The sequence below is a fragment of the Pelodiscus sinensis genome, chromosome 6, assembly GCF_052426305.1.
Source record: "Pelodiscus sinensis isolate ZL-2025 chromosome 6, ASM5242630v1, whole genome shotgun sequence".
NCBI classification, from domain to species: domain Eukaryota; kingdom Metazoa; phylum Chordata; order Testudines; family Trionychidae; genus Pelodiscus; species Pelodiscus sinensis.
Window position 1 is genome coordinate 97,691,474 of NC_143057.1, and position 14,399 is coordinate 97,705,872.

Here is a 14,399-nt window from a genome sequence, read left to right on the forward strand (position 1 = left end):
TCTGGACAAACTAGAGAATAAGGCAAATAGGATAAAGTTTAATAAGGAAAAATACAAAATACTCCACTTAGAGGAGGTTACTCACCTCGATAGTAACTGATGTTTTCAAGATGAGTGTCCCCATGGGTGCTTCACATTAGGTTGGTGTGCTGCCACCACCCCTCAGATCAGAGATTTCAGAGCAGTGTCCCTGGGGCCGCACATGCACATGCCTGCAGCCGCATGCTCTCAGGTTGCAGTCATCGTGCATGTATGAGCCCCTCCCCTCCCACTATTCAGTTCCTTCTCTACCCCGGAATTATGCCATGAGAAGGCCAAAATCCCTAAGTATAGGGGAGGAAGGGAGGGTTGTGGAGCACCCATGGGAACACTCATCTTGAAGAACATCAGTTACTATCGAGGTAATCTCTTCTTCAAGAGATACCCCCATGGGTGCTCCACAGTAAGTGACTACAAAGCTATTTCTGTTTAGGGAGGTAGGAACTTCGGATCTGGCAGAAAAGCGGTGGAAAGAAAGCCTTAGCTAGTTTCAAGTTGGAGAGAGGTCCCTGTGTAAGTGCATAGTGCTTTGCATACGTATGGTCAGAAGACCATGTAGCAGCTGCGCAAATGCCTCTTATGGGCACTTTGCAGAGGAATGCTATTGAGGTAGCCATGGCTGTGGTTGAGTGCCCTTATGCTATCTGGAGGGGATACCTCTGACTGAGTAACACAGCTTGATTCAATCTGAGATCCAGTGGGAAAGAGTCTCTGTGATGAGATAGCAAACCACAATAAGAGCCAAGCTATCAACACAAATAGTCTCTGAGATGCTCAAAAAGGTTTAGTTAATTGCAGGTAAAAAGAGTACTCTGTGCAGGTCAAGGGTGTGTGTTTTCATCTTGAAGGAACTGGTGTGTGGTTTGGGGAAGAAGGTAGGAAGCTGTATTGTCTGACTGAGGTGGAAGAATGAGTGTACCTTGGGGAGAAATTTGGAACGGGTATGTAAAGGGACCTTGTCTTTAAAAAAGGTGGTGTATGGGGGGGGGGGGGGGATCAGCCATTAGGGCTGTGATCTCTACCACCCGTCTTGCTGAGGTAATAGCTATGAGGAAAACAGTTTTTATGGATAAGTGTAATACTGAGGTGGTGGCCACTGGTTCAAAAGGCGGCTGAGTTAAAGCATTCAGTATTAAATGCACGCCCCATGGTTGTGTTGGTTGATTGATATCTGGATAAAGTGCCCAAAGACCCTTTAAAAACCTCTTGGTGAGTGGATGTGCAAATATGGATGAGTCGTCTATCTTACAGTGGAAGGGAGTAAGAGCAGGAAGATGAACTTTAATGAAACTTATTGCAAGGCCCTTTCATTTAAGGTACAGAAGGTAGTCGAAGATGGTAGGAAAGGAGGATATTAAAGGAGCTACCCAGTGGTGTACTCACCACGTTGAGAATCTTTTCCATTTCTGAAGGTAAGTCTTATGGGTGCTCGGTGTCCTACTGCATAGAAGGACCATTTGTACTTGTTCTGAGCAAGTCAATTTTATCACAGAGAATGATCCAGGAGCCACGCCTTCAGGTGTAGTGAGTGGAGGCCTCAATGAAGAAGGAGATCCTCGCTGTAAGGTAGGTGGATTGGTAATGCGCAGGACATAGCCATTAGTAAGGGTAGCCATTAGTAAGGGTAACCATGGTTGGCATAGCCATGCTGGAGCTATAAGTATTAGATGGGTTTTGTCTCTCTTTGTCTTGTGGACTACCCTGTTCAACAGGGGTATGGGAGGAAAAACGTACATTAGGCAGGATGTCCAGCTGATGAGGAAGGCATCTCCCATTGATCCCTTGCCAATGCATCCCCTGGAACAAAATAGGGGACATTTCTTGTTGGATTGTGTGGCAAGCAGATCTATGGTGGGGTGACCCCACTGTCAGAAGATGTCCACCAATATGTGTGGATTCATAATTTATATTCATGTTTGGTTGGGAACACTCTGCTGAGTACGTCTGCCATTGTGTTCAAGGTGCCTGGAAGGTGCATTGCGGTAATATTTATCTTGTATTTTAGGCACCAGTTCTAAAGTGCTATGGCCTCTGTGCAAAGTGCTTGAGATCGGGCTCCACCCTGAAGATTTATATAAAACATTGCTGAGACATTGTCTATGTACAGTCTGACATGACTGTTGGTGATGAATGGAAGGAATTTGATGCATGCATTCCTGACTGCACAGAATTCCAGGACGTTTATGTCTAAGTTCTTGTCTCTGCTGGACCACAGACCCTGGCATGTGTTGTTGTAGATGGGTGCCCCATCCTGTACGAAGTATATCTGTTGTCATGGAGACAGACAGTTCTGGCGGGTGGAGGGGGACTCTGGAACAAAGGTTCTGTTGACTTAACCACCAATGTAAGGACTCCTTGACTATCATGGGGAAAACTAGGGATTTGGATAGTGGGTGGCTATTGGGTCTGTAAACCTGTTCCAGTCAGCTCTGTAAGCATCTCACGTGAAGGCGAGCATTGTTGACAATGAAAGTGCACACTGCCATGTGCCCCAATGACCAAAGGCATTCAAGTGCCGTTGTGTAGGGGCTGGATCGTAAGGTGTTTACCAAGGCCACAATTTTTTGGAAATGGTTCACAAGAAGGGATGTGGTAGCCCTTGTTGAAGTGAGACACGCTCCTATAAATTGTATCTTTTGTGTAGGAGACAGTGTCGATTTGGCTTCGTTCACTTGCAGCCTGAGGTGTTGGAACAGGTGTCTTGTAACTGACAGAGAATGGCAGGAATAGTTGTGTGAGCAAACCTTGAGAAGGCCATTGTCCAAGTAAGGAATTATGATACTACTTTGTTTTCTCAGATATGCAGTGACAACCGCCAGAACGTTTGAAAAGACTCTCGGGGCCATAGAGTCCAAATGGAAACACCTTGTATTAGTAATGTTGAGATTCTACAACAAAATGAAGAAAACATCTGATCAGGATGGCTGGCAATGTGAAAGTATGCATCTTGCAAGTCGAGGGACGAGACTCATTCATCCTGTTTCAACTCCAGTAATATAGTAGCATGCATTATCATCTTGAATTTTTTTTTCTGAATGAATTTATTGAATCTTGTGAGAGTGGTACCTGAAGGGAGACCAGGAAGCGAGGTGGGAAGGAGATAAGATAGCCTCTCAATTATCTGGAGGACCCTTCTGTCAGAGGTTATACATTTCCAGTTGTTAAAGGAGGATAGCAGTCGATGATGGCACAAGTCTGCTTGCGATTATGGCGTTGGAAACAGGTGAGAGGCTCTCATGACCCCCAACCTGATGTTCAAATTTGCTTATTGGACTGCTGCGACTGTTGGGAGTTGGTAGAGGAGGGGCAGTGGTGTTGGATTCTGACTCTACCTCTGTTCTGTTGATGTTGGTCTTGTCTGTGTCTGTTATAATATTGGGCAAATGGAGGGTATCGAGGTCTATACTGTCTTCTTTAAGGTGGTTGGTTGGCCATTCCCAAGGAGTGAAGCGTTACTCTGGAGTCTTTCATGGAGTATAAAATTTCATTGGTGTTAGCTGCAAACAACTTCTGACTGTTGAAAGGAAGATCTTCCACTGTAGATTGAATTTTTCTGGGGAATGGAGTTAAACCATGACACCTTTCTCATTAGTACTGCTGTTGCTGTGAATCATTCAGCTGTGTCAGCAGCATCTAAGGCAGCTTGCAATGACGTTCTAGCAATCGTGTGACCTGCAAATATCAGCGCTTTGTACTATTGTCTTTTAGCCTCAGGAATATCTGCGATAAAGTTAAGTTTGGTGTAATTTCTGTAGTCATATATGCTTAATAAAACTGTGTAGTTAGAAACGTGAAATTGCAAAGTGGAAGACGCGTATATTTTGTGTCCAAATGAGTTAAGTCTTTTGCTATCATGGCCCGATGGAGTGGACCGAAATTGATGCTGCTTGAATTTTTGGCGTGCCACCTCCACTATGAGGGAATTAGGTATTGGGTGAGTAAAGAGAAATTTAGATCCCTTTGTTGGCACATAATACTTCTTCTCTGTTCTCTTATGGCAGAAGAGATTGAGAGTTTGCCACACCATCTTTGCTGGTTATATTATTGCTGGATTAATTGGCAGTGCTATTTTAGATGGTGTTACTGAGTGCAATATATCAGTTAACTCGTGCTGATTCTCCCCAACCTCCTGAAGAGGAATGTGTAATTCAGCAGCTACATGTTTAAAAAGGTCTTGGAAATGTGCATCATCATCTAAGGTAATCGGAGCTGGGGCAACAGACCCTCCCTCCACTGGGGTAGGTTCATTTAGGGTCAGGGAGGCTTCCCCTTCTTGTATGGGTGGGTCCCCTTCATGTATTTGTTTAGAAGGGGAATATTGCACTCTGTGTCATTTCCAGCCATGCTGGTGCTTTTGATAATCTTGCCATTTGTCCCAGTATTGCCACGGGGGTTTAGCGTGGGTGGGAGTACTAAGGGATTACCATTACATGAAGGCATATTCCAAAATTCCTGGTAGGGTCTGGAAAAATAGTCTGATCTATGTAAGGAGAATTTTCTGGGGAAAAACCCCTCGAGAATTCATCTTGAGATTTGGATGAAAATCTTTCCTGAGAAAATGATCTCTGTGATGTTAACATAGCAGGAGAGCCAGCAGGGTCTAAAAATCACGAGTTAAAGTAGATGAGACTAACAAATCTCTGTGCTGAGTGTAGTGCCCAGCTGGCATGGTTGGTGCTGTAGTGGGAGGCACAGATGGTATTTGGGCGTTGACTCATGCCTCGGTGCCAAGGAGAGTAGCACCGCATTAGGCATCTCTGTGGTAGAGGTGGACGCAACCTGTTGGTATGGTCGGGGCCACACTCTTATGTTGCGCCAGCGAGATTGTATCAGTGCCAGATGCTGCTACAGCTGATGAGGCAGGCAACTGGAAGCCTGACACCGTAGAGCATGGTTTGGGGAGCAGGAAGGAGGGGCTCACTCATGCACAATGACTGCGGCCCCAGACACACTGCTCTGAAATCTCCAATCTGAGGCTCAGTGGCGGCACACCGACCCAATGTGGAGCACCCACAGGGACATCTATCAAAGAAGAAAAATCAGTTTCACACACACAGAATGGAAAGTGACTGTCTAAGAAGGAATACTGCTGAAAGAGATTTAGGGATGATAGTGGACCACAAGCTAAATATGAGTCAGTGTGACACTGTTCTATAAAAAAAGCAAACATGATTCTGGGATTCATTAACAGGAGTGTTGTGAGTAAGGCACGAGAAGTCATTCTTCCACTGTACTGTGCGCTGATTAGGCCTGAATTGGAGTAGTGTGTCCAATACAAGATTTGGAGAAATTGGAGAAGGTCTTGAGAAGAGCAACAAAAATGATTCAAGGTCTAGGGAACATGATCTATGAGGGAAGACTGAAAAACTGGGCTTGTTTAATTTGGAAAGGAGAAGACTGAGAGGGGACATGATAATGGTTTCAAGTATCTAAAAGGGTATCACAAGGAGGAGGGAGAAAAATTGTTCTCCTTGGCCTCTGAGGACAGGACAAGAAACAAAGGGCTTAAATTGTAGCAAGGGAGGTTTAGGTTGGACATTAGAAAAATTTCCTAACTGTCAGGGTGGTTAAACACTAGAATGAACTAACTAGGGAGGTTGTGGAATCTTCACCACAGGAGATATTAAAGAGCAGGTTAGATAGGCATCTGTCAAGGATGATCTAGTAAGTGCTTGATCCTGCTGTGAGTGCAGGGGACTGGATTTGATGACCTCTCGAGGTCCCTTCCAGTTCTAGCATTCTATGATAAAATACCATACTCCCATTAATACACCTAAAAATAATATTAGCCAACATCACATTGTTGGATATACAATGACTAGCTATATGATGTGTTCAAACAAAATACAAATAAATTACTTTTATAATAGTGGTGTTTATACTAAATAGGCTTGAAAGTGCTAAAATGCACAGTTATGAGTAAGCCCACAAAAGTCTGAGGCTTGGAGTTAAAGATTAATAGACTTATTCCAAAACATTCTTACCTATAAAATATATGTCTATAAGTAATCAAATTTGGGGAGGCTGAAGAGAATCATGGGGAGCTTGTTTTAAGTGATTTTCAAATGAAAGCCTTGGAGAAAAAAGTAATTCATTTATTCCCATAATAGATGCAATCACAAATAACGTTTCTTCACACCACTATATAAAAATACCTTCACCCTGACTCTGAAGTTTAGACTTTGTCTACACTACCCAGCGACATAATGTAAATACTGTTAGCACTTTTACAGACAAAAAACTTTTGACACTAGCACTTGCAGCAGGAAAGCTTTTGTCCTTGGGAGATACTAGAGAACAAAAGCTGAAGAAACATTGTTTAGGGCCGTGGTCCCCAACACGGTGCCCGCGGGCGCCATGGCGCCCGCAGGGGCATTTCAATGCACCCGCCAGGTGCTCGGGGCTGGCCTGGCCCCGGGCACATGGCGCACGGGCGCTTGCGGGGGGAGCGCGTTTGCGGGGGGAGCGCGCTCAGCGGGGGGGGGGGGAGTGCAGGCCCCGGGCGCGCGGCCCTTGGAGGGGGCCCTGCCCCCGGACGCGCAGCTATGGGGGGGCCCCCGCCCCCGGGCGCGCGGCGCGCAGCTATGAGGGGGCCCCCCGCCAGCGGGCGCGCAGCGCTTGGCGGGGGGAGCGCCGGCCCCGGGCGCGCGGCCCTTGCAGGGGCCCCCGCCCCCAGGCGCGTGGCTGGGGGGGGCCCCCGCCCCCGGACGCGCAAGTGTCCCCGCTCCCTGGCGCCCGGCGGGCCAATGGCCACGCCCCCTGGTGCCCAACAACCTCAAAAGGTTGGGGACCACTGGTTTAGGGTCAGCTATAAGATGTCAGCATACTGCGGGGTCATGAGGGTGCCAATAGCTGTGCCGGTGACTTGAAGGTATAAACTGTCCCCAAATTGGAAATAGTTGTGGGTGAGGACACTCTCATCCCCTAGCACCTTTACTCTACTTATGCTACATCGGTGATACCTTCATCATATGAACCCATGGGAAGGAGACCATGAAGAATTCCACAGGGATTTCAACAACTTTAACCCCACCATCAAACTTAGCCTGAACCAGTCCACACAAGAGAGCCACTTCCTTGGCACTACAGTACAATTAAATGATGGCCACATTTCCACCGCTTTATATCAGAAACCTACCGACACTTATTCTTACCTACATGCTTCTAACTTCTATCCAGGACACATCACACAATCAATTGTTTACAGCCAAGCCTAAGATACAACCAGATTTGCTCCAATGCCACAGACAGAGACAAATACCTACAAGATCTTTATCAGGCATTCTTAAAACTTAAGTACCTGCCTGAGGAAGTGAAGACAGAGCCAGACAAGGAAACCAAGGAACCAGCTTCTTCAAGATATTTCCTGGTTGGACCTAACAGAACACTACTACTGATCACCTACAGCCCCCAACTTAAACCCTTCCAGAGCATCATTAACCATCTACACCCTATCCTGGAAAATGATCCCTCTCTCTCACAAGCCTTGGGCGACAGGCCATCCTTGCCTACAGACAAGCCCCTAACTTCTAAACAAATTATTTCCAGCAACCACACATCACATCTCAGACACACTCACCCAGGAATCTACCGCTGCAATAAACCCCATTGACAATTCTGTCTACACATCTATACAAGTGAGACAATCACAGAACCTAACCACATAAGCTCCAACATCAGAAGCTTGTACAACTGCACATGCTCGAATGTGATATATGACATCAAGTGCCAGCAATGCCCCTCTGCCATGTATATTGGCCAAACTGGACAGTCTTTATGACAAAGAATAAATGGACACAAATCAAATATCAGGAAAGGTAATACACAAAAACCTGGAGGTGCATATTTTAATCTCCCTGGGCACTCATTAATAGTTCTAAAAGTTGAAATTCCTTTGTAGAAGAATTGCTAAAACCAACTACAGAGAGAAACTGAGTAACTGACCTTCATATGCAAATTTGACACCATCTCTCAGGGCCTGAACAAAAACATGAACTGAATGGGCTATTATATTCACTACCCAATTGATATCAAAAGCTAAGTATGGGACACTTCCAGCCCACTCAATTAGCCTCATTAGCACTGGCACTACAATTGACAGGTACTTTTTTTCCTCCTTCCCCTCTTCTTCTGTTATATATTGGGAAGTTTTTTTTTCCTCCACTCTACTCATCTGAGGAAGTGGGTTTAGCCCATGAAAGCTTGTGATACTTATATATAAACACACACATATTGTTTCTTAACAAAAACTTTGTTGCTCAATTGCCAGTGTAGACAAAGTCTCAGTGTTGAAAGGTCAGCTAGGACTCCAAATACATTCCATTCTTGACTTCTTTGGTGAGATTGCAAATAAAGACATAAATGCCAAATTATGATAGAAACATCTGCTCATTAAATATTGGTTTAAAAGCATTAATTTATTTTGCATAGAAGACTAAAAAGGTAACAGAGTATAATAACTTCTTTTATTACAAGCCTAAAGTTAAATCAAAAGAGGACAGTCTCCCTCCACCACAGTCAAAGTCATATACTTACCGCTTTCTAATTAGAGTATATTTTGTGCTAAGATATGTTTCTTTTCCTGGAATCCAACTGCAAGTAAATTTAACATCATAATGGTAAATGCAGGAAATATTCCTTGGTGTGCTTGGTGGAACTATAATCAGATAAAAAAATAATTAAATTCTAGATAAAAACATAAAATTGACTACTGTACAGAAATAGTATGATCTCAGCCAGTTAGAATATGTAGCTATATGGCAAATTTCAGTAAATTTACAATATGCATATTCCCTACTTTGACTCATGACTGTCCTTAGAACTCAAACAAATATTTTTACCAAAATTAATTCCCCCAAAAATATACAACTAAGCATTCTGGTATAATAAAAAAAAACAGCAATCTTATCCTGAGCCAATTAACACATTGACCTCCAGTCTCAATGTTTATTTTGCTCAAGGTGTATATATCTCAGACAAGTATCAGAGGGGTAGCCGTGTTAGTCTGAATCTGCAAAAGCGACGAGGAGTCCTGTGGCACCTTATAGACTAACTGAAGTGTAGGAGCATAAGCTTTCGTGGGCAAAGACCCACTTCGTCAGATGCATGTAGTGGAAATTTCCAGAAGCAGGAATAAACATGCAGGCCAGGATCAGGCTGGAGATGACCAGGTGGATCCAATCAAGGAGGATGAGGCCCACTTCTAGCAGCTGATCTGGAGGTGTGAATTCCAAGAGAATAGAAGCTGCTTTTGTAGTTAGCAAGCCATTCACAGTCTTTGTTTAATCCAGAGTTGATTGTGTCAAACTTAAAGATGAACTGTAGCTCAGCAGTTTCTCTTTGAAGTCTGGTCCTGAAGTTTTTTTGCTGCAGGATGGCTACTTTTAGATCTGCAATTGTGTGTCCAGGAAGATTGAAGTGTTCCCCTACAGGTTTTTGTATGTTGCCATTCCTAATATCAGATTTGTGTCCATTGATTCTTTTACGTAGGGACTGTCCTGTTTGGCCGATGTATATAGCAGTGGGGCATTGTTGGCACATGATGGCATATATTACGTTGGTGGATGTGCAGGAGAATGTACCAGTGACAGTATGGCTGATCTGGTTAGGTCCTGTGATGGTGTTGCTGGTGTATATATGTGGGCAGAGTTGGCACCGAGGTTTGTTGCAAGGATTGGTTCCTGAGTTCGAGTTATTATGGTGCGGTGTGTAGTTCCTTCAACAAGCATTCTGTAAACTGCGATACCCACACGAGGAAGTGAGGAGACAGATTGACAGAGCCAGACGTGTACCCAGAAGCCTCCTGCTACGGGACAAGCCCAAGAAAGAAACCAACAGAACACCACTGGCCATCACCTATAGTCCCCAGCTAAAACCTCTCCAACGCATCATTAGTGATCTTCAGCCCATCCTGGACAATGATCCCTCGCTCTCACAGGCCTTGGGAGGTAGGCCGGTCCTTGCCCACAGACAACCCGCCAACCTGAAGCATATTCTCACCAGCAACTACACACCGCACCATAATAACTCGAACTCAGGAACCAATCCTTGCAACAAACCTCGGTGCCAACTCTGCCCACATATATACACCAGCAACACCATCACAGGACCTAACCAGATCAGCCATACTGTCACTGGTACATTCTCCTGCACATCCACCAACGTAATATATGCCATCATGTGCCAACAATGCCCCACTGCTATATACATCGGCCAAACAGGACAGTCCCTACGTAAAAGAATCAATGGACACAAATCTGATATTAGGAATGGCAACATACAAAAACCTGTAGGGGAACACTTCAATCTTCCTGGACACACAATTGCAGATCTAAAAGTAGCCATCCTGCAGCAAAAAAACTTCAGGACCAGACTTCAAAGAGAAACTGCTGAGCTACAGTTCATCTTTAAGTTTGACACAATCAACTCTGGATTAAACAAAGACTGTGAATGGCTCGCTAACTACAAAAGCAGCTTCTATTCTCTTGGAATTCACACCTCCAGATCAGCTGCTAGAAGTGGGCCTCATCCTCCTTGATTGGATCCACCTGGTCATCTCCAGCCTGATCCTGGCCTGCATGTTTATTCCTGCTTCTGGAAATTTCCACTACATGCATCTGACAAAGTGGGTCTTTGCCCACGAAAGCTTATGCTCCTACACTTCAGTTAGTCTATAAGGTGCCACAGGACTCCTCGTCGATATCTCAGACAGAGATCACATGAATTGCCAAACTTAGAGGTGCCAGGGCTCAGCCAGGGCTCAGCCCAAGCAAGCTCTGGCACAAATTAAGCACTGCTCTCCCCCCCACACCTCCCCACACACACATTGCCCCAAGCATGAATCTGTAGATCCTGTCTTAATTCATCCCAGTCATAGCAGCTTTAGAATGACATGCATGTTTATTCAAAGGCATTAGTTTCAGACAGCTTGCAGTTTATTTATAATTTGCTCAACAAGAGGAGCTTACTCAGTACCTTCTCTGGAGACAGTTAGGGTAAGACAAACTGGATGCAACATATTAATATCTAACATCTTGAACAAAAGCTCATGGATGTCAAGAACTACGAACAAGCTTGAGTAAGGGAAGCAGATACTCCTCTGTCATTACAGAAAAACAGCAAAAAATGCTTGCATAAAAAATCCTAAAATGCAACAAACTATCAATTTGATTAATCATTTTACATCATTTAAAAGTTGTCCACTATAAGTATTATGGGTATCATTTGCATTAGGATCTTTTAAAACTTTTTAATTTCAAAGTCACATAATTCTACTTACAGCCAGATTTAACTTTTGTGTGAACCAGAAGTTGTTCTTTATCTGGGTATTTAATTAAGCATTTCACATGTGCACTTTCATCAGTGAAATTATGGATGGTTACACCACAAACAGTTTCATTGATAATGTTGTAGTTTTCTTGTGCAATCAAATTCTGATTCAACTTCCAGATGATGTGACTTGCATTTCTGTAAGGCATGTCGTAGTATCCCATAAAGCAAAGAAGATTTAAGGTTGAGCCTCTTTCAATTTCAGGAAACTGAGGAGAAATGTAAGCATTCCTCACAGAATTTCTATCTAAAAAAAGAGTCAGACAAATCAAACATTTTTTTAAAATATTTATATCATTTAAAGGCTATGTCTACACTGCAATTAAACATCAGTGGCTGGCCCACGTCAATTGACTCAGGCTCACAGAGTTCCTGTTAAGGAGCTGTTTAGCAGCAGTAGAGATGTTTGAGCTCTCTAGGACCCTGTGAGGGGGAAGGTCCCAAAACTCAGGCTCCAGGTAGGCCTAAACATCTATATGGCAATTATATAGTACTGTACTTCAATAGTTTTATTTTTCCATATATCTAACTGATATAGTAGCCACTAGAACATTAGATGATCCTGACTGGGAGAACAAGCAATTTATATGATTACCTCTATTAAAATGCATACCTTACTAAACTAAAGCTTGAGAACGCCTACTGTCAAATTTACAGTGTCTGGATGATCGTGGTGCTAAAGGAGCACTCACTGAGAGATTCATTGAGAAGATAAATTCAATTGTTGCATAAGTATTCACTGCAGATGGTATGATGGAAACTCCCTTCCCTTAAGACATTTTTAAGAGACAAATCTGAGGAACTGTCAATGACAGAATGCACCCCTGAATCCACACCCAACATCATCTTATAATTATCCTCATATAAAGTATGTGTTGCAAGGTACCATTTCAAAACCCATAATTTGTTGATCACTATTATCCCGGTAAAATGTGTGTAGTAACATTGTATGTAAAGTAATGCACGCTGGAAATAACAACCGCAACTATACATATCATATGATGGGGGCTAATTTGGCTATGATAAATCAGGAAAGAGATCTTGGAGTTATCGTGGATAGTTTTCTGACAACATCCACACAGTGTTCTGCGTCAGTCAAAAAGGCAAATAGAATGTTAGGAATTATTAAGAAAGGGATAGAAAATAAGACACAGAATATCTTACTGCCCCTGTACAAAACTATGGTACGCCCACATCTTGAGTCCTGTGTACAGATGTGGTCTCCTCACCTCAAAAAAGATATTTTGGCCTTGAAAAGGGTCCAGAAAAGGGCAACTAAAATGATCAGAGGTTTGGAACAGGTCCCATATGAGGAGAGGCTAAAGTGACTGGGACTTTTCAGTTTGGAAAAGAGGAGACTGAGGGGGGATATGATTGAGGAAAATAAAATCATGAGTGGTGTGGAGAGAGTGAATAAAGAAAAGTTATTCATTAGTTCCCATAATATAAGGACTAGTGGACACCAAATGAAATTAATGGGTAGCAGGTTTAAAACTAACATGTGAAAGTTCTTCTTCACACAGCGCATAGTCAACCTGTGGAACTCCTTGCCAGAGGAGGCTGTGAAGGCTAGAACTATAATGGAGTTTAAAGAGAAGCTAGATAAATTCATGGAGGTTAGGTCCATAAAAGGCTATTAGCCAGGGGGTAGGAATGGTGTCCCTGGCCTCTGTTTGTCAGAGGCTGGAGACAGATGGCACGAGACAAATCACTTGATCATTGTCTTCGGTCCACCTCTTCCAGGGCACTTGGTGCTGGCCACTGTCGGCAGACAGGCTACTGGACTAGATGGCCCTTTGGTCTGACCCAGTATAGCCACTCTTATGTTCTTAAGTTATAAAATTCCTCTGTATGGTGTTATTAACACATGTTGCAAATACCACAGCCCTGCCCAAATGGAAGTTGGCAAAAAGATCTGCCTTAACCAAAGCAATGAATGCTCTACATAATTGGCATTTAAGCAATAAAGTCATCAAGCAAGAGGTAGAGACAAAGAAAGTTCAAACAGGTGAAAAACAGCAGGGAATATCCATCCACATGTGTGTCAGCTGGAAATGTTTTTCAAGAGGGGGACATGAAACTATATATATATATATAAAGAGTGATAAACACAGAAACCCATTCCTTTCTCCCCTCCTACCTATCAATTGCACCTGATGAGACAAAGGAAGCAAGTATTATATTCTGGAGGAAAGGTACAGAACAAAACCGTTTGTTATCATTGTATTAAAGCAAGCTGAACTATGCCTCCTACCCAAGAGGTTGCCATGTGTTTCATCTCCCAGTATAGGAGGCGTTGATGTCATATTGTGTTGTTAAGGCTGTCTGACATACTTCCTATATAATAACCTGTTTCAACTGCTTATAATATTGCCAAACTAAGTGGTTGAGTTGAAATTTTCCATATTAAAAAAATAGTACATAATTATAAAAGGGGGGCAAGTTAAGATGCACAGGCAATCTTAATTTCAGCAATTCCTAATTTGAGTGTTTGACTTTGCAACCTCAATACTGTTCTTTGAACATAGCTTCTATTATAAATAAACACATTACACCCAAAAACTCTCCCTCATTAGAATGGCCTGTTCTGAAAATAAGAAGCAGATAGGGTAGTAGTCTGGTACTTTAGTGCTATTTATCCAGATCAATCAGTTAAATAGTCAAACTTTGTTCTGAACGTGTGTCATTTCCCTCTATACTACACACCATTCACCCAGCCCTCCTCTCACCTATCCCATTTGTTAGGAAAGTTGCAAAAAGAAAATTCCCTTTGCTTTTCAGTGGTGTTTGTGCCCTTATAGTAAAGGACTTCACTAGTGTGACTAAAAAATGGAGAGCGTTTCCAAAATTGCTGGCCTTTGTAAGTGATCTTTGATTCCTTTTTTACTTCAAAGGAAATTCATCTCTTCCATGCTTTCTACTCTTTTTCTCTATTGCCATATGTTAACTGTATACATTTAGGTAGGCTAAAAATGGTCTGTTTACTCGTTTTGTTACACGTGTCCAAATAAAAAATTTTAAATACTGCTTGC

The 14,399-nt window shown here is 43.1% G+C and overlaps 1 protein-coding gene across 8 annotated transcripts in view; it reads right to left on the minus strand.

Annotated features, from left to right (window-relative positions):
• Nucleotides 1–14,399, minus strand: part of IL31RA (interleukin 31 receptor A) — an 87,034-nt gene that overhangs the window by 57,997 nt on the left and 14,638 nt on the right. For all 8 annotated transcript variants that reach the window (XM_075932446.2, XM_075932445.2, XM_075932443.2 and 5 more), the window contains 2 exons: nucleotides 11,318–11,614; nucleotides 8,575–8,695 (listed from right to left, as the gene is read on the minus strand). In XM_075932446.2, coding sequence (XP_075788561.2) covers nucleotides 8,575–8,695; nucleotides 11,318–11,614 — 418 coding nt within the window. The remainder of the gene's footprint in view (nucleotides 1–8,574; nucleotides 8,696–11,317; nucleotides 11,615–14,399) is intronic.